The sequence below is a fragment of the Topomyia yanbarensis genome, chromosome 1 (assembly GCF_030247195.1).
Source record: "Topomyia yanbarensis strain Yona2022 chromosome 1, ASM3024719v1, whole genome shotgun sequence".
Lineage (NCBI taxonomy): Eukaryota > Metazoa > Arthropoda > Insecta > Diptera > Culicidae > Topomyia > Topomyia yanbarensis.
In genome coordinates this window covers 28,381,609-28,403,143 of record NC_080670.1, presented here as the reverse complement: position 1 = coordinate 28,403,143, position 21,535 = coordinate 28,381,609, and the positions used below count along the sequence as shown (strand labels likewise).

General features: G+C 42.5%; 1 protein-coding gene across 1 annotated transcript in view; it reads right to left on the bottom strand.

Moving 5' to 3' along the window:
- The window catches only part of LOC131694641 (uncharacterized), a 79,062-nt gene that overhangs the window by 2,794 nt on the left and 54,733 nt on the right, over positions 1-21,535 (bottom strand). The window contains exons 2-3 of the mRNA XM_058983124.1: positions 390-867; positions 26-324 (exon numbers count right to left, since the gene is read on the bottom strand). Coding sequence (XP_058839107.1) covers positions 26-324; positions 390-867 — 777 coding nt within the window. The remainder of the gene's footprint in view (positions 1-25; positions 325-389; positions 868-21,535) is intronic.

Here is a 21,535-nt window from a genome sequence, read left to right as displayed (position 1 = left end):
TTCTAGCGTTCGAATTAATACCTACGTTGACGACCCGTGTGTCCGAACCCGGCAATGGTAACATTTTGACCCGCTAGGGTCGCAGCAAATCCTGCTTCTGGCAGACAGATCGGCGTCACGTACTTACTCAACACAGCGTCTCTGTTCAAACGGATCAGTGCAATGTCGTGATGCTGGTTCGGATCCGACTTGGAATATCGCGGATGTAGAATAATCTCTTCGAAACCAATATTTTGCGGAGGATCCGAACAGATCACATCACCATTATCCTCCTCGCAGTCCACGTCCGTAGCCGTGTTATGCTCCCCGAGCCGAACGTTCATGCTGAAAAGCAGAAAAAAAACATTTCAAATCGAAGCGCGTAGCGCCAAACGAAACCACCCACTCACAACATCTCGCCCTCATCCAGCTTCACATTATCCAGACAGTGTGCCGCCGTCAGCACGTACCGCTTGTTGATCAACGAGCCCCCGCACTCGAACACCCGCTCGCCCTTCTTGGTACTGTACTCGAGCAGAGCGTACCAGGGAAATTCCTCCAGCGCGGTGTTCTCACCCCCATAGATCCGATCCGCTAGGAAATCCAACCCGCACTCGTACCGTTTCGGATCCGGCAGTAGTCCAGTGAAATCGTACGAAATAGCAGGCGTTGCAAGTGTTGTTGAAGCAACGGGTCCCACCGACGACGACGACGACGCCACCCGATCCGGGCAGCAGATCTTCAGCGGGACTTCGTTGCAACGCGATAGTCGAAGAAAGGTCAGCTCGTCCGCGGTGAGAATTCGGTCCGGGGAAAAGTACTGCGTAAAGCTGCGACATTCGTCACGGGGGATGCAGCGTCCGTCGCGACGGTTTGGGGTTCGGCAGGCTGGAAGAGAACGAACAGGTCGAGATTTTAGGCGTGTTCCTTTTGTTTGTACAGATACCGAAAGGTGTTCCTTGAGTCCAGTAACAAAACAAAAAGGTTGTATGATCGTCACTGAATAAACAATGAGGTTTGTTCAGCTGGTGAACACACGAAACGCTACGTCAGAAAATCAGATAACTAGATCTGTTGTCGGTTGCACGGAAAATTGATTGCTTGGGAATTTGGCAGATTTTTTTTAAATTACTGGGATCGATGAAAACAAATCATGTTGCTTTTATTACTTTTATTTTTCGAATAACGAATAATGCTTTTTGATTGGCAGAAAATCGACTTGCAGTAGGATAATTGAATGCGAATGAGCCATGAATTAAAGCTGAACTTCAGTAATCTTAGAAAGAATATTCTCAAAAATTGAATATAATGTTCACTAACGATCCATCCTTGTAAACTGATTCTTTTCTTTTTTTTTCAAATAACTGCTAGGGTTTAACTCATTACCCTTCCAATTCTCGCGTGAAAGTCTCCTGAAATGAGGCTGAAGATCTAAGAGGATTACACTTCTTGCGCGTGTTGTCCTACAAAAAACAGCTGGGAGGTTAATATCTAGATTTGTTTTCCGTTGGACATTGCCAAAATATCTTAAAAGAAGGAATTTATAGTCAAACCAGAAAAAAATAACATGAATGAAAAAGTTGTTAATTTTATGACCATTAAAGGGCGAACACGAAATTATTGCGACACCGAAAATGTCATGTCAATTTTCTTATAATGTTTAAAATCAAACCAAAATTTTAGGGTAGTTTTAAACATATATTTACTTCAAAAATCAAAAGAAAAGTTAATCGATGGAGCCTTGAGTGTAAAATTGAACGCATTTTCGCTTGATGCCATCCATCAAAGTCTTTACAGTGTCATCCGGTACCAGTTTCTCAGTTTTTTTTCCATTTTCTTAACATGTCCTTTTCGTCTTTGACTGTCTTCTTGCTCTTCCGAAGTTCCCGCTTCATCATTGCCCAGTACTGCTCCACCGGGCGCAGCTCCGGACAGTTTGGCGGATTCATGTCCTTTGGAACAAAATGGACAGAATTGGCCTCATACCACTCCAGGACACTTTTAGAATAGTGGCATGATGCCAAATCTGGCCAAAATAGCGGAGCTTCGTCGTGCTGCTGCAAGAACGGCAAAAGGCGCTTCTCGAGGCACTCAGATTTGTAGATCTCGCCTTTTACTATGCCCTTTGTCACGAAAGGCTCAGTCCGCAAGAGCAGATGGCCTGCCAAATGAGATATTTGGAGGCGAACTTCGACATTTTGTCGTCCAAATAGAACTTACTCTTGCCGGTGAAAAACTCCAACTTCGGAATTTGCTTAAAATCGGTTTTTATATACGTTTCGTCGTCCATCACACAGCAGCCATATTTTGTCAGCATCTTGTTTTGGCCGTCGATTGTTGCCGCTCATCGCGGTTTGGGAAGTTCTGTACCTTGTATGTATGTAGTCCAGCTCTCTTCTTTGCATTCTGGACGTAGCTCTGCGACATGCCGATCTTTTTAGCCAAATCACGGCTTGAGACGTTGGGATTTGCTTTAATCATCCGCTTCACCTTTCCCTCCGTCTTTTTGTTCTCCAGTTCCGATTTTCTTCCAGCTCCTGTGCCGTGGTCCAACGTCAACCGCTCCTGGAACCGCTTCAACACTCCGGAGACGGTTGAATGGTGAATGTTCAACATTTTTCCCATCTGCCAGTACGACAGGTCATTCCAAAATTCCAGGTGTTTGGAAAGAATTTGTTCTCTCGACTCACGTTGGTTCGCCTCCATTTTCGTTGAATCGAAAAACACGACTTCGAGTTTGACAGCATGTAAACAATACACATCAATGAGAAAGTGTGCAAAATTTGGTTGATTTTTACCCAATGGTAAAAAAAGTTATGCCCTGTTGAATGTGTCGCAATAATTTCGTGTTCGCCCTTTAGACACACCCACACCACACTATCATTTTTGGCAATAAGTTAAAATCTTCCAATCAATAACAAATGATCACAAAAATCAAGCACTGATTGACTGACTGACAAAACTGACAACACGCAATCTCATTTTCATCATCACACAGCGTTGCCTGAGCGTACATAGTATTATGACCAACGGTGATGAAAGAAGAAATGGAACGAGTTGAACTATTTATCATTCAATGGTTGGACGAGGGAGGACACTTTTACACTTTCCAAACCTAAGGTAAAGTGCGTTTCCATCGTACGACATAGCCTTTGTGATATGATCAAAGGATCTACTCGCTGAAAGATACGTGAACCTCGATTGTGTACATCGTCCGGCACTCGAAGCATAACCAACTTTAAGACCGTTGGCGCAGCTGTCGTACTGGCATCAACTGTCCATAAATTAGATGAATGACAGTTCGGAGTATTGTTTACAAGTGTATTTGGCCTAAAGCGAAAGCCGAAAAGTGATCTGTGATGGAGTTCAAGTTCGGAGATACTTCGCTTTGCCGAAAGCGGTCGAATTCCGAACATCGTGTCTTCTGACGATTTTTTTTTTCAAATTGAGCAATTCGTAAATTTTCAAAATGATAGGGTTTATTTGACCAACCACTCAAATAAGAATTTGAGTCATCGGTAGGCCACCAGAAGGCAGCACTTGCCGCAACAAATGCACTATGGTCCCAAAGCTGTATTTAGGAAGACAAAACTGTTTGCGCCTAAACCGTTGGTTTTAGATATATAGTATCTTCGGCAAACTTTCTTAGAACTTTCTTGTCGATTTTTTTATATTAGTTGAATTAGGGTGGTCCTTGAGGTTAGGGTGTTCAATGTATCAACTTCTTAAATATCTAAAATTCAGCTACATAGTGTTCTACAAAGTTATAAATCAATCAAATTGAAGCAACTTTTCTGAAGAAACTATCTTTTTTTTTTTTTTTTTTTTTTTTTACAATGGAGAAGACCTTTATGTCCTAGCCCAGTACACGTGCTAACGGTAGGGTCCAATCTACCACACGGGGTGCACTGGGGGCATGTCGGACTCGAATGGTGACCAGCCATTAATACCGACTAAACTCCATTGGGCTCCGCCATCATTCCTCCCAGGAACTACCTCTCGGTATTACTTCTGGGGGGATGGCTGTACTAAGTGTACTCATTCACTCTCACTCGCGCGATCATACATCCTGTATGAGGCTTACTTGGGTGCTCTCTCAATCACACTTTGATTCGCTCTCAAACACTCCCACATGAGGCTGACTTTTGTGCTCACCTTTTACGTTCCATGCGAGGCTGACTTGTGTGCTCACCTTACTCATTCCTTGCTAGGCTTACTTTTGTGCTCGCCCTACCCATACATGTGAGGCTGACTTGGGTGCTCACCCTATCACCTGATTCACTCTCAATCGTGCCACTCTATTGTACCTTTGTCACTCCCTCTGGCATCCCATGTGGGACATTTTTCTTAGGCCCCACTTCTGACATACCATGCGAGGCTGACTTTTGTGCTCACCTTTTTCATTCCTTGCTTGCTACCAACCTGTGAGGCTGACTTTTATGCTCACCCTTAACATGCAGTGTGAGACTGACTTGGATGCTCACCCTTTCACTCCTCTGCCACGCCATGAGGCATCGATAGCTTAGTTCCAACATACTACGCTACGACCCTCCCGTCTTGGCATGAGGCAGTCCACTTATACGCCTATACACTCACTCTTCTGTCTTGCTTCGGGGTGGCTGGGTTTACCCCTTACGCGGTTGCCATTCGCTGCGCCAACCTACCTCGGCATGAACAGACCATTCACTCTCTTATTTTGCGCTTGGCCTTTTTCGCTCCAGCTAACCAATCACTAGTTAGCCGTGCCCGCCGTCTGTTGCTCGGTTCGCCAGATTACCTGTAGCCTACTGGCAATCTGGATGGTAGCAGCCGAGACTGCGTTCCACTTCTCCACCGTTTGACACATCCGCTGGATAAGGGTATCCGGGGTTGTGTCCCAGCCACAGACGTCAAGCATTGCTCTTCTTTCGACGTCGAACCGATGACATACGAACAGTATGTGTTCGGCAGTTTCATCTACACCTGGGCAGCCCGGGCAGACTGGGACCTCCGCGTGCCCGAACCTGTGGAGGTACTGACGGAAACAGCCATGGCCTGACAGGAATTGTGTCAGGTGGAAGTGAACTTCCCCATGGGGTCTTCCCACCCAGCTCGATATGCTAGGTATCAGCCGGTGGGTCCACCTACCTTTCGAGGAGTTGTCCCACTCACGCTGCCATCTGGCGACCGAGGTCACCCTGGTGCGCTCGCGGGCTCCCCTATTTCCACGTAGCTCAAAGCACTCCTCATCTTCCCGAATGACCAGCCCGACTGGCATCATGCTCGCTATCACGCAGGATGCATCGTGTGATACCGTGCGGTAGGCAGATATCACTCTGAGGCACATCACGCGGTAGGTGCTCTCCAGTTTCTGTAGGTAACTGGTTACCCTCAGTGCTCTTGACCATGACGGGCCGCCGTACCTGAGGATAGATACGGCAACGCCTGCCAGTAACCTACGTCTACTGGCGCACACCTTTGAGCTGTTGGACATCATTCTCGATAGTGCCGCAACAGCAGTCGACGCTCTCTTGCACGTATAGTCGACATGGCTGCCGAAGGTCAGCTTGTCGTCTATAATGACTCCGAGAGACTTCAGACTTCGCTGTGAAGTGATCGCGACTTCTCCCACATGGATAACTGCATGTTGTGCCGACTTGCGGTTGTTGACGATAACTACCTCCGTCTTATGATGAGCGAGCTCCAGGCCTCTCGCGCTCATCCATTCCTCCACCGTGCTAATCGCGTGTTCTGCGGTTAGTTCTACCTCAGGAATTGACTCCCCGTAGACCTCCAAGGTTACGTCGTCGGCAAAGCCGACGATCTTGACCCCAGGAGGGAACTTCAGTCTCAGAACCCCGTCATACATGAGGTTCCATAGCACCGGGCCTAGGATCGAGCCCTGCGGGACTCCGGCGGTAATCGGAACCCTTTTCTGACCGGCATCGGTCTCGTATAGCAGTACGCGGTTTTGGAAGTAACTTTCCAGGATCCGGTACAGACCCACCGGTAGGCTAAGCCGGTGTAACGAGAGCGCGATGGCATCCCAGCTTGCGCTGTTGAATGCATTCTTCACGTCAAGTGTCACTAACGCACAGTATCGAATACCTCGCCTTTTTCGTTGGATCGCTATCTCGGCAGTATTTATCACTGAGTTGAGAGCGTCCACTGTGGACTTACCCTTCCGAAAGCCAAACTGGTTGCTTGACAGACCGTCCGTACCTTCCGCGTACGGGGTGAGCCTGTTGAGGATGATCCTCTCAAGCAGTTTGCCAGTCGTGTCTATCAGACAGATTGGTCTGTACGCCGATGGGTCGCCTGGCGGCTTCCCGGGCTTCGGCAACAGCACCAGTTTCTGCCTTTTCCATCTATCGGGGAAACGGCACTCGTCAAGGCATCTCTGCATAGCTAGCCTGAACATGTTCGGGTTCGCTATGATCGCTGCCTTGAGAGCGTTGTTCGGGACTCCATCCGGCCCTGGAGCTTTGTTCATTGCTAGGGATTTAGCCACTGCGAGTAGTTCTCCGTTCGTCACTGGAGCCACCATTTCGACCGTGCCCGCACTGTCTCGTAGTGCAGGTGGCCAGGGGCTTGTGGCTCGAGACGGGAAGAGTACTTCGATAATCGTTGCCAACCGGTCCGGAGACCGTTCAGGGGGTGAGGAGCCCCCTTTGGTCTTGGCCATCACAATCCGGTAGGCGTCGCCCCACGGATTCGCGTTGGTACTCTCACACAGGTTGTCGAAACACGCTCTCTTGCTGCTTTTAATAGCCTTGTTAAGGGCTAATTTCGCAGCTCGAAACACTTCACGGCGGTTCTCTCTTGCATCCTCGGTGCGAGCTCTTTGCATCCTACGTCTAGCTCTGAGGCAGGCTGACCGTAGAGCTGCAATCTCGGCACTCCACCAGTATACCGGGCATCTGCCGTTTCTTGGCAGTGTTTTTCTCGGCATAGTGGCGTCGCACGCGCGTGATAGAACAGCTACCAGCGCATCCCCGCTTAGACTGTCGGTGTTGGCCTCCAGTCCCAGGGCCGCGGTGAAAGCTTCGCTGTCGAAGTGATTGGACTTCCACCCGCTTACCTGACAGGGATCTCCCGCCCTCGGATGCTGCACACCATAGTTGATCTTAAAGCGGATTGCTAAATGATCACTATGGGTGTAGCCTTCGTCTACCCTCCATTCCATGCCTGGAGCCAGACTCGGGCTGGCAAAGGTCAAATCAATCCACGCCTCCACTCCGTTTCTACGGAATGTACTAGCGGAGCCATCATTAGCTAGCACAGTATCGAGTTTCGCAAACGCTTCCATTAGCGCTTGACCCCTGCTATTTGTACAGCGGCTGCCCCACTCCACTGCCCAAGCGTTGAAGTCTCCCGCTATTACTACCGGTTTCCGGCCCACGAGGTCCGACGAGAGCCTGTCGATCATCTGGTAGAACTGTTCTATTGGCCACCTTGGTGGGGCGTAGCAGCTGCAATAGAACACACCATTGATCTTGGCAATCGCCACACCCTCGGCGGAGGGGTGTATTACCTCTTGAACCGGGAACCTTCCCGTTGTACAGATTGCCACCATTCCAGACCCGTCCGACACCCAATTGCCGTTGCCGGCAGGGATGCTGTACGGGTCTGATAAGAGGGCGACATCTGTCCTCGACTCCGAGACCGACTGCCACAGCAGCTGTTGGGCTGCTGCACAATGGTTAAGATTTAGCTGTGTGACTCTCACGGCTTCTTCTTATTTAACTCGCCGAAGGGACACGAAGGTCCGCCCATAGCATGTTTATGGGCTTGCTTCTTAGAGGTGCAGATAAGGCACTTATATGCCTTAGTGCACCCCCGCTCTTTATGCCCCTCCTCGCCGCATCTACGACATAGCTTACTCCTGTCTAGGCCTTTGCATTCGTAAGCTTTATGGCCTACTTGGGTGCCAGAGGGTCCGTCCCTCAATCGCACAGAGGCCCGCTCGATTGTGGCGCCGCATTGCTCCTTGACGGCTGCGGCGACGTCTTCTGCGGTCGCGAACTCGTCCAAGTGTTTGCACTGGAGAGTTGTTTCCGCACCTAGCGACCTGATTTGGGCGCCCTCACCAAGGACCTCTTGGGCCAAGGCCTTGTATATTGCACTTGATTGTGCGCCTCGCTTCAACACCAGGAGCATCTCTCCCGTGTTGGTGCGTCTTACGCTACGCACATCCTGCCCAAGGGCCGAGAGGCTTTCGGCCGCTTTCATCGATTTAAGGACATCGGCGTATTTGTCCTTGTCGGTTTTTAACCACAAGGCTTCGCCTCTGTCCTTGGCCTTCCTCGCAGGCCGCGGTACCTCCGGTTTCGGTGCCGGCTTTTTCTTGGTAACCAGCGTCCAGGGGTTTGAGCCCCCCTGCCCCGGTCGTGCCGGGTTGCTGGTACCATCGCTCTCAACAGCGAGGTCACTCTCGCCCTCGCTTACCTCACCCAGGCGGCGTTTGACCTTGACGGTTGCACGCCGAGTGGTGTCGGTTTTGGCACCCTCTCCTGGCGACTTCCTAGGGCGCTTCGCATTCGATGCCGTCTTGCGATTGCCCTTTCCCTTTCCCTTCGAGGGGAACTCGGTCGCCGCTCCGATCGACGTGGCTGCTCCATAGAAGGTAAAGGCCACTGTCTGTGAGCCTCTATTAACCTTCTCTCTTTCCTCCCTATTGAAGGCCACTGTCTGGGTTTCTCTGTCGGGCCTCTCCCGACATTCCACCCTCTCAACATATGCCTGCTGTTCCTGTCTTGCGACACGAACAGCTTTCCGGAGCTCCAGAAGGCTCAACTTCAACTCCTTGGCTATGTTCTGCTTTGCGCTAGCGAAGTCGATTATAGCATCGAGTTGCTTCGCTACTTTGCGCATCGCAGCTATTGGCCCCTCCGATGCATTGGTAGGGGTATTGCCTACCGCTGCTGGGGGGTCACTGGTGCTTTCGAGTACAGCACTCATCGTTCCACTACTCTCCCCACGGGGGGGAGACCTCGCCAAACCACCTCTTGCGAAGGGGTTTGGCACCTCCGTCTGTTTATTTTTATTTTTATTTTGCTCCATGAAAATTCCCACGAGTAGCGCGAGAAATATATGTCCGCCACGCCAGAGCTCCGCATTAGCGTGGTAAGGGACGCTTACTGTGGGGGTTGCCCAGGTACCCCACAGGCTCCGTTAACGATCGAGCATCTTTTTCACCCCCTCGATCACTCATCCCTCGGCACGGGTCGCTTCACGCCTTGGAATTGGGGTTATGCCCTACCTTGCTTTACGTGGTGATCTCGGCCCGGATCATCACAACCATCCTCCTTTACCTTTGGACCTGTAGCTCTGGATCTCAATAGTTCCATGTACGTATGTTATTACAGACATGCTACTATTGGGATCCGTCATTCGCTAGCGGAGTTGAAGAAACTATGTGGCTATCTCTAATAGTTCATGTGCTATGATTTTTGCAATATTTAAGGTAGGGTGGCTCTTTAAAAATTGGTTTTCTATTAATATCTTTTTATGTGTTAATTTCTCGCTACTATTTTGTTCTAGAGGTTTTTAGAACTTTTGTAAACACATATTTTTGCAGAAGCAATGAAGTTTCTATCTCTTTTTTTTGCATAGTTACAGGCGAATTCCAAAACAAAAATAGTTTTTTTCAAAGCTATATATCTTCCAATATTGCAAATGGATTTTCAATCTTTTAATTTCATTTGAAAGATCGGAACTTTTCTAGTTTTTGGTGAAAAAACTGCGAGAGCGTTATTTCTGTAAAATAAATAATTAATTTTTGAAAATGGAGTATTTTTCAACAGAAATCGTTCATAACTTTTCAAATAGACGAGATACTTCAGCAAAAATATTCACTATGCAAAGTTCTAAAAGTGCTGCAAACAAAGTATTTACGATAAATCAATGTATGAAGTGACAAATGAGAAATAGTGATTTTAAGGGGCCACGTTTTCATCGCTCAATCTCTTATGGTAAAATCAACTGAGAAATAGTCAATGTGTATGATAATACCAAAAGTCACAAAAAATCTATTGAATATGTGACACTGTTTGAAAACACAAAATTCTACCGTACAACTACATGTTAGCGTGAATTTACAATAGTGTTAATAGCGTACTATAGTTAACTCTAAATAAAAGTTATCTATTACGTGACCAATAAAGCAAGTACCGTCATCATGCATTATATAGATGCTAGGGAATTATGCTTTATGAGTTATTTTACCAGTTCGCGGCTAGTGATTTTCAGACCTCTTACTTTTATTTATTTTGAAGTAACAAAAATTGAGAATCTTTCCTTAACTTGTCCACAGCCGTCATTATAGTCGATAATTAATTTATACTTTCAAACATTGCATAAATGTTGGAAAAGCATACAATAATTTCCGCTGCTATGAATAACAAACTCGTTTCAAGATTTTATTTCAAGATAACAAGACGTAACCAAAAGCATTTTCTTTCTAGCACTTGTTTTGAGCACTAATCCAAACAAAAAAGTAGTGAGCATAGATAACTTTTGTTGGCCGATTTAGAACTAACGATAGTTTGCAGCTAACACTACTGTAATTTCACTGTAACATTTAGATGTACGGTAGACTGTTCTTTCAAAAACGTTTACAAATCCAATAGAATTGCCATGATATTTGGTATTATCACACTCAATGACTATTTCTCAGTTGATTTTACCATAAGAGATTGAGCGACGAAAACGTGACGCCTTAAAATCACTATTTCTCATTTGTCACTTCATACATTGATTTATCGTAAATACTTTGTTTGCAACACTTTTAGAACTCTGTATGGCGAATATTTTTGCTGAAGTAACAAAGTTATTATCTCCTCTATTTGAAAAGTTATGAACGATTTTTTTTTTGAAAAATACTCCATTTTCAAAAATTAATTATTTATTTTACAGAAATAACGCTCTCGCAGTTTTTTCACCAAAAACTAGAAAAAGTCCGATCTTTCAAATGAAATTAAAAGATGGAAAATCCATTTGCAATGTTGGAAGATATATAGCTTTGAAAAAAATCATTTTTGGTATGAAAATCGCCTGTAACTATGCAAACAAAAGAGATAGAAACTTCATTGCTTCGGCAAAAATATGTATTTACAAAAACTCTAAAAACCTCTAGAATAAAGTATTAGCGAGAAATTAACACATAAAAAGATATTAATAGAAAACCAATTTTTAAAGAGCCACCCTACCTTAAATATTGCAAAAATCATAGCACATGAACTATTAGAGATAGCCACATAGTTTCTTCAGAAAAGTTGCTTCAATTTGATTGATTTCTAACTTTGTAGAACAATATGTAGCTGAATTTTACATATCTAAGAAGTTGATACTTTAAACACCCTAACCACAAGGACCACCCTAATTCAACTAATATAAAAAAATCGGCAAGAAAGTTCTAAGAAAGTTTGCCGAAGATACTATATATCTAAAACCAACGGTTTAGGCGCAAACAGTTTTGTCTTCCTAAATACAGCTTTGGGACCATAGTGAAATGGTTTAGGCCGCTGTAGCCGAAGATTAGGGGTTCCCCAATCGTTTTCATTGAGCCTGACGTCAAAATAAAGGCGACATATTATCGGAAGAAATGTTTGAAGGCTGGTTTGAAGCCGTGGTACAGACAAAACATTCGGTCGCAAATCATGGTCGTCTCAAGCATCTCACAATGTGCGTGTGAACCAAGAATGGCTGAACTTCCTTACAACCACACAATGGCTCTCGTGTTCACCAGATGCGAATCCAATAGATTATTTTATCTGCGCCATTTTGGGGAATAAGATCCGAAGTAAAAAAATACACCAGCTTCGAGACGCTAAAGAAAGCCATTGTTCGTGGATATGCCAAAATACCGTTCCAGGCAGCTTGCGATTCGTTTTATGATCGTCGTAAGGCCAATGTCAAGGTAAAAGGACCTCATATCGAGCAAAAGAAATTTTTTCTGCATTTTTTTTTACACGCTTTGCTCTTTAAAATAAATAAAAATAATTTTCCAAACCGAATTTATGGCCTTTTCAACTGATTCGAGGTTTCTGCATTGCACAGTGGGAAAAAATGGACCCAAAACGCGACTTTTTTTTGAAAAGGCTGGATGTCGTTTACCAGGTAAGGTTTTTCTTATTTAAAAAGGGCTGAAAAATTGATTGCTAGTATTTACAACGACCGCACGGTACGCTATCGTGCCCGTTTTGCCCCAGTTCTCCTTTTCGTTTGAGTTTATTTTCAAAACTGAATATATAACTCGAAAGAAAGTTGGAAACGGCTGACACAAATTGATATTTCTTATATAAAAAAGTCCAGAAAATCGATTGTTGACATTTAGAATCATCTCATGAAACGTATACACCCATTTTACCCCAATTCTCCGCAAAACGAAAGTTTGAAGTAAATCCTGGCTCTATATTTCGGTAAAAGGCTATATGCGGCTGATCAAAAGTGATGATTCATTTGTATAAAAATCCAGGTTATCGTTTGAATATAGTTAGACTGGTCACCCGAAACGTATGTACTCGTTTTACCCCAATTCTTCCCATAACTCAAGTATAAAGTCAAACCAGGCTTTACATTTCAAAAAGAGGCTGAATGCGGTTGATCAAAAGTAGTATTTCTAATGCAAAAAAATCTGGGAAATCGATTGAAGATAGTTAGAATGGCCGCACGAAACATGTGTACCCGTTTTACCCCAAATCTTTCAATGTCTCAAGTGAAAAGTTAAACCTGACTGTGCTTCTCGAAAAGAGGATGAAGGTGACTGATGAAAAGAAGTAATTCTTATATAGAAAAATCCGGGGAATCGGTTGAAGATAGTTGGAAGGGCCGCACGAAACGTTTGTATCCGTTTTACCCCAATTATTTACATAATACAAGCGTGGTGATACACCTTACTCAATATTTCAGAAAGAAGCAGAAAGTGATTGATCAAAACTTTGTTATGCCAAATAATCCAGGAAATCGATTGAAGATAGTTCGAATGACCGAACAAAACTCGTGTATCCGTTTTACCCCAACTTCTTCCCATAGCTCAAGTGTGAGGCTAAACCTGGCTGTACTTCTCGGAAAGAGGCTGAATGTGGCTGATGAAAAATAGTGATTCTTGTGTATAAAATTCCGGGCAATCGATTCGAGATAGTTAGAATAACCGCGCGAAACGTGTATATCCGTTTTACCCCAATTCTTCTCATAGCTCAAGTGTGAGGTTAAACCTAGCTCTGCTTCTCCGAATGAAGCTGAATGCGGCTGATGAAACATAGCAATTCCTACGTAAAAATTTCCGGGAAATCGAATGAAAATAGAATGACCGTACGAAACGTGTATACCCGTTTTACCCCAATTCTTCACATAATGTATGTGTGAAGTCATACCTTACTCATTATTTCAGCAAGAGGCTGTAAGCGGCTCACCAAAGTAGTTTCTCTTATGTAAATTAGTTCAGGGAATCGATTGAAAATACTTGGAATGACCGCACAAAACGTGTTGACCCGTTTTACCCCAATTGTGTCCCTTACACTTGTGTGTGATTATACTTACCCAACATTTCAGAAAGAGGCTGAAAGCGGCTGATAAAAAGTATTTTTTTATGTTAAATACATCAGGGAATCAATTGAAGGTAGCTAGAATATCCGCACAAAACATGTATACCCGTTTTACCCTAAGTTCCTCTGATAACTCAAATATGAAGTTAAACCAGGCTGTACTTCTCCGAAAGAGGCTGACTGCAACTGATGAAAAATAGTAATTCTTATGTACAAAAAATTCGCGTTCAGCCTGTTTTTGAAATGATGAGTAAGGTATAACTTCACACATACATTACGTGTAGAATCGGGGTAAAACGGGTATACATGTTTCGTGCGGTCATACTAGCTATCTCCAATCGATTCCCCGGAATTTTGTACCCAAGAATAACTACTTTTCATCAGCCGCATTCAGTCTCTTCCCGTGAGGTACAGCCAGGTTCAACTTCACATGTGAGCTATAGGAGAAATTTGGGGTAAAACGGGTACACATATTTTGTCCAGTCATTCGAACTATCTGCAATCAATTCCCTGGACTATTTAACATAAAAAAGTTACTTTTAATCAGCCGGTTTCAGCCTGTTTCGGAAATAACGAGTAAGACATTACTTCACACATACATTATGTGAATAATTGGGGTAAAACAGATGCAAACGTTTCGTGCGGTCATTCCAACTATCTTCAACTGATTCTCCGCATTTTTTTACATAAGAATTACTACTTTTCATCAGCCGCATTCAGCCTCTTTCCGAGAAGTACAGCCAGGTTTAACCTCACACTTGAGCTATGGGAAGAAGTTGGGGTAAAACGTATACACGTGTTTTGTTCGGTCATTCGAACTATCTTCAATCGATTTCCTGGATTATTTGGGATAAAAAAATTAATTTTGGTCAACCGCTTTCTGCTTTTTTCTGAAGTATTGAGTAAGGTGTATCACCACGCTTGTATTATGTAAATAATTGGGGTAAAACGGATACAAACGTTTCGTGCGGCCATTACAACTATCTTCAACCGATTCCCCGGATTTTTCTATATAAGAATTACTTCTTTTCATCAGTCACCTTCAGCCTCTTTTCGAGAAGCACAGTCAGGTTTAACTTTTCACTTGAGATATTGAAAGATTTGGGGTAAAACGGGTACACATGTTTCGTGTGGCCATTCTAACTCTCTTCAATCGATTTCCCAGAATTTTTTGCATAAGAAATATTACTTTTGATCAACCGCATTCAGCCTCTTTCTGAAATGTAGAACCTGGTTTGACTTTATACTTGAGTTATGGGAAGAATTGGGGTAAAACGAGTACATACGTTTCGGGCGACCAGTCTAACTATATTCAAACGATAACCTGGATTTTTATACATAAGAATCATTACTTTTGATCAGCCGCATATAGCCTTTTACCGAAATATAAAGCCAGGATTTACTTCAAACTTTAGTTTTGCGGAGAATTGGGGTAAAATGGGTGTATACGTTTCATGAGATGATTCTAAATGTCTTCAATCGATTTTCTGGACATAAGAAATATCATTTTTTGTTGACCGTTTCCAACTTTCTTCCGAGTTATATATTCAGTTTTGAAAATAAACTCAAACGAAAAAGAGAATTGGGGCAAAACGGGCATGATAGCGTACTTTACGGTCATTTTAAATACCTGCAATCGACTCCCCAGACATTTTTACATAAGAAGTATTCATTATTGATTACAACACTTAGCCTTCTATCAAGCTATTGAGTAAAGTCGCGTTTTTGATACTTTTTTTCCCACTGTGCATTGGGCCAGAGTCCCAAGGGCTGCAGGTTCGAATCTCTCCTCTGGGAGATTTTTATTTTCATATAATTACTTTCGTTCAAGCCATTCTTTCGATCTATTTGCCCCGTTGGATACCACCAAAACCGATTTAGCTGCTGTAGAGTAACGATGCAAGAACACTGTACGAGCGACTTAACATGAAGTTAGGAAAGGTAGACACCGGTTCGTATGATAGTTGTATTCTTATTAGAATACATAAATAGGCATAAAACTCGGTCAAAGGACCTCGAGAATCCTTGATCATAAAAATCAAGGATCCATCAGGATCTTGAGTTCTTGATGCTGAATCTGGATCGTTAATCCTCAATCCTGAAATCGGGATCTTGGTATTCTGGTTCCAAAGCTAGGAACATTGAAACTTAGACCCTTGACCTTGGGTCCTTGGACCGGCTACATGATCCTAGAAACAGATTGTATATTCTTGATCCTGTATCTTTGTTCCTAGAACCTGGATCCGTGATCCAGGAACAACGATTCTGGATCCTTGATCCTGGAGCTAGGATCCTTTGATTCTAGAACCAGAATCCTGGATCTTTGATTCTTGGATTCTTAATCCTGGAACCAGGATCCTGGAACAAGCATCCGTGATCATTCATCCTGAAACCACGATTTTTTATACTTTAAGGGGATCCTCTTAAATAATTGTGGCAAAAGTACCTAATGTTTAATATTTTTTGCGCTATTCTGCAAAATCTATAAAATAAAAATTTTCGAGCGTAAGGTTTCGAAAATGGCGTCCAAAATGGCGGCTTTCTCGGAACAAGATTTTTCGAATCTACTGGCATTCTCGTTTTTGAACCACTCAACCAATCAACTTCGGGTTTTGCCTGCCTAAAAGAAGACAACATTCTCGGGCACCGTAACCTACAAAATCGCAATATTTTGATCTTTAACGATTTTTTACAGCCGGCCAGCGTGGAAAAATCTTGCGAAAAAACAACACTTTATTTTCTAAGTGGCCGCCATTTTGTTTCTCTGTCAAATTTTTTCTTGTTTATTAGGTTGGGGCGCCTCTACGGAATCTTCAAGATCGTTTTGGTTTGCTTCTTGTAGACGACGAATTGCGACCTGTAACGTGCCCGTAGATGAGGTCGGTTTTCAAAATACCTCTTGCTGGAGCCGCCATTTTGCACGCCATTTTTGACACCTTACACTCGAAAATTTTTATTTTATAGATGAAATCTTAATAAACATTTTGCAGAATATCGCACATGTCTAAGTCATTCTAATTCTTCAAAAAAAAATCGAACATTAGCCACTTTTTGCTCAATTATATAAAAGGATTCCCTTAAGTCGATTTTTGCTGATTTTGGCATATTTGCTATTTTTGTAATTATTGCTAACCATTAAACCGAATGCCATTTGATTGATATGGTTATTTGGCCGAACACTTTTAAGCCGAAAGGGATACGGTACCTTTAATATATTTTGTTTTTCGTTGTTTAAAACACGTTAGATCATTTCGTTAAATGTGTAATTTCAGCCGATTTTGAAGTGTGTCTGTCGATATCGGATGCAAAAAAAGGATGAATATATGAGTTTCAATGCCAAACGAAAGTGAAATTAATCTCCAAACTGTACAGTACAGCACAAATCATTTCCGAATAAGTTATTTAACAATTAATTTTATACCCTTTAAAGAATAACTCATGTTGCAAAGAAGGAGCATTATAGTCAGAAGAAATTCCTTGTTAATTAGATAGACTATATTGATACATTAACGGATCTAGATCAGCGGTTTTCGACCAATTTTCGGCTATCTATAACCTAATTTGTAGTATTTATAAATCCGACAGAGACAATATACGGAACGCAGCAGCTTGAGTTACTGCAAAAAAAAATCAGGATTCAAGGTTAACAATTAATTAATCAATAAATGATTCGGGTACTCTAGGACAGTGATGTTAGCACACTATATGAGTGGCTTAACTTGAAACCAGGAAGGGTAGACCATGCTTCATAAAGCTGCATAAATCGGCATAAACCTCAGTTAGAGGAATTCAAGAATCCTTGAGACTCAAATTCAAGCATCCCTCATCCTGCATCCTAAATCATGGATCTTGATCCTGGAACCAAGAACCGGAATCCACAGAGAACAGACGTCCATCTTCAGCATTCAACTTGTGTAAAAATCTCTAACGGTTTCGAAGGTAGTTGAGATATCCGAACCAGGTGCGCTACTATCGCCATGTTTTTTTTTTGTGGCTGAGTTCGACTGAATTGACAGCGGTTATTCCTCTTCCCACCCACTGAGACGTCCAAAAAATTGTTTCAAAATCGTTCAACACAAGTCCAACGATGGACGTTTGTTGAACAGTTATTTGGACGTTGTCCAAATTGGTCCAACGAACGTCCTTCATTGGACGATTTTGAAACCAACCGTTCTTAGAGGGCAATCAAATTAGTCCGGAACCGGTTCGGACTTCCAGTATGAATACCAGTATGTTTTCTATGAGCACGATTCCTTACTGTATCCTTTCAGAATTTCGAACCGGTTCCGGAATGGATTTGACGGATAGTTGGGATAAGTTGGTTTGGCGGCGCTAGTGTTTATCGTATATTAATTCAAATGTTTACACACGTTCTTTAAATATGTTTGTTCGATCATGGATGTCTGTTCTCTGTGCGGAATCCTTGATGCTGGAACCAGGAAGAACCAAGACCGTGGGTCCTTGATTCTAGATACTTCATCCTCAATCCTGGGATCGCGATCCTGGATCAGTTGACTCCTTAAATCGAGAACCAAAATTTCGAATCTTTGATTCTTGATCCATGATCTTTAGAACTAGAACTCTTGATTCTGGATCCTAAGTCTTGGATTCTGGATCTTGCATTCTTGATCGTGGAACCAGGTACCTGGTTCTTGAATCATCGATCCTAGAACCAGCATTTTGGTTCTGAAACCAGGGTATTGGATCCTTGAACCAGGATAGTTAGTCTAGGATCATCAATTCTTGATCCAGGATCCTCAGTCCTTGATCCGAGATGCACAATTCCTGGACCTGGATCGTAGATTCTAAAACCAGGATCCTGGAGTCTGGACCCTTGATCATGGGTCCTTGAATCGAGAACCAGAACACCCTACACCAGGAATTTTTACGTATGCTCGGACCCACACACTAATGGATTTATCTTGTCGTCGCACGCGCGCTGAACTACTGTTACGGTCAGGCCCGATGAGAGGGGGGGTCAGCTGGGGCAATTGCCCTGGGGCCCGGGTCGCGTTTGGGGGCCCGAATTTTTATCCGGAAGATGGGTGAAAACGTCTGGTATTCACGGAAGAGCAAGAAAAATAAGAATTGTAATTTCTTTGTAATTATTCATCCAATTAAATTGTCATATGATGAAAGCGGAGAAAAATTTGAAAGACATTTTAATCTAATAACTTGAGAATTCGAAATTGTGGATACCAGAGCTTTATTTTATATTTAACTTTTTTTATTTCGACTATGTTAGTCACATTTTCTTTTTACATTTTAACGACATTCAATTAGCTAGAGATTACTGGGTAGGGAAATTTATGAAAATTAGAGCCATAGTACTCAAGTGAGAGCAAGGATGTGAAGTAAACAGATCGGAAAACTAGAAGTGGCAGGGTCATTAGAACAGGCTTAATATCGTACGGGCTTAATCTTTGTCTTCTGTTAATGAGGGTCGAGCTTAGGCAGTATAACTGCGAATCACCCGAGTTCACTAACATGTGTCCTGGTATCGATAGACGTGTCCATCTTTACCGTGACAACCGACGATATATTTAACATTTGTTAAAACAAACGTTCTTAGAGGAGTTGTCTACTTTATGTACTAGGTCAACAAAACCGAGTTTTTTGTTTGAATTGGCAGAATACTTTACAAAACGTTCAGAAGCCAATTCAATGTATTTTCGAAGAGAACAGCGCCAAACAGAAATGCAAGCACACGGACGTATCCGTCCTCTTCTGCGTTCGTTTCTTTACTGGTGGTACCGGTTGTTGGATTGCAGACACTGGGAGTATTTTATTGAGTGAATATTTGTTTCTGTAAGATCCACAAATCTTGGTTTTGAAGCTTTTTGTGGTTTGGCATAAGATAACGATGTGCTGTTAGCGGTTATAGTAGGCGGACTTTGCTTAGCTACTTCTGTACAATGTTTTAGGTGGTGCAGTGTTTTTTGGAGAATTTGCGCATAGGAATCTGCCCTGGGTGCATAACCGGTGTTGTCTGATGAGATGTTCCATGTTCGGTTAATATGCATAAAATGGTTTTGTAAAAAGGAATTAGTTTGTTCACAAGCATTCTCACCACAGGAAAAGGATTAGAATTACCCTGGAAAATGTTCCTCAATGTTATTAAATCCATTTCTCCGTACCTTGATATAAACTTTTTTTTTATCGCCATGTCAGGAGTGGGCAGAGATAAATCGTGTAAGCGCACCTGTTTAGAGCCGTTGTCTATATATACGGGGATGCTATAGTTAACGTTGCCGCATTCGTTGGCGTTTTGTATGTTATTTCGCGTAACGAATGACTGTGATTAATGTTTTATATGGTGCAATTGTAGGATATTAGCTCCTGCCACATTGAGCACCTTTTTCACTTTTAGTAATTGTTTCACTTCTCGAATAGCTGGTCTCAAAGAACATTTCCAAAAAAAACAATAGCAACACAATTTATCCACAGTGGGGCTAGTTTTTGCCGGTGATCTATGGCGGAACGATTTTAGCTTGGACTCCGGGACGGATGAGTAGGTAGACTAACCTTAATTAACCGGTAATTGAAATAAATTTTTATTTGTATATTTGTATTTTTATAGCACGTTAAAATAATTTTTCGCCAGACATGCTTTGTGTTAAGATGGAACACTAATTTTGGGCGTCGCACAGAGGAGTAACTAGAACAAATTCTTGGCCAATAACCAAAAAAATTTTTTTTTCGATTTTTATTTAGTTATATTTTTTTTAGATACCCAAAAGCATACTGCATATTGTGGCAAAATAAAGAGTTTGCCAAAAATTGGTAAAGATTTTTTGCATGGATGCAAATTGGTGATATTTTAAGGGGTTTTTATTCATTTTTTATTATATATCCAGCAAAATCGCTTTCTAATGATGATGACTGGATTAAATAAGACAATATTATAACAAACGTAATTGATGACAACTATTTGTGTAATCTCAGCTTAAAAATAACCGAAAATAGTAGTGCTTGTGTGTATTGGACCAACTTTAGAAACACCCTTTTTAAACATTTTATTCCAAATTTGAATGATAAAAAAGTTACATTATACGGCAAGATCCGGCAAAGTTGCTGAAACAACATTACAAAACAAGATTCCGGCTATCCGAAAAACATTCAATCTCTTCCGATATTTTCCGATCCACAAATTCCAAGCGATTTGAAAATATTGATATTTCCACTAATTTGAGGTACGCCAAAATGCTGTAGGGCCAAATACTATGTTTGGCAAAATGTATATCTATGAATATGTGCACAGGTATCCCTTTTCTTCTCCCTTTTCCACTGACTGTTCATGCATCGGGAAAAACAAATGTATTCACAAATATCACCTCGAAAATACTAGTATTCGGAAGGATCTAGAAAAATGACCTCTGCACTGGTAGGTGGATAGATGCCAAATTGTTCCAAAAACTAGTTATTTTCTATTTTTAGCTCATATTAAGGCATAATAACAGCAATAGCCGCAATAAATAGTTTTGGCCAGGATTCGACCCCAGTTACTCCTCTGTGCGTCGCTAGAGATGTTTGTGATATCCATAAGAAGCCAATTGTTATGTGCCAAATAAGGAAATCAAATCAGTTCAATTCAGTCACCAGTACTAGCAGTCGTTTGCCCGCTGTACTCGCAGTTGTTTTATTTGCGTTTAATTCCTTATTACTGCGTTCTGTGTCATTTTTTGTCTATTACTGTATATTCCAACAGCGTATTAAAACCGACTTCTACATTAAAACATCACATTCCTTTCCAAAAAAACCTTCATAAAAGCTATGATTAGAAAATTTTCTCGGTTGTTCTATATTTTTAATCCTACAACGGTTTTGTGGGGTACATTTGTACCCCAGAGCTATTTGCAATCCCTGTTATTCCGTTACGGTTTATTTTAACTGCAAGCAAACTTTATCATAAATCAATTTGATTATTAAACTTCCATTAAAGCTGGTGCAACCTATTTGTTTCACTTAAATAACCTAACAGTGCCTGCTTAAAATTTGTCTGGGGTACAAATGTACCCCACAAAACCGTT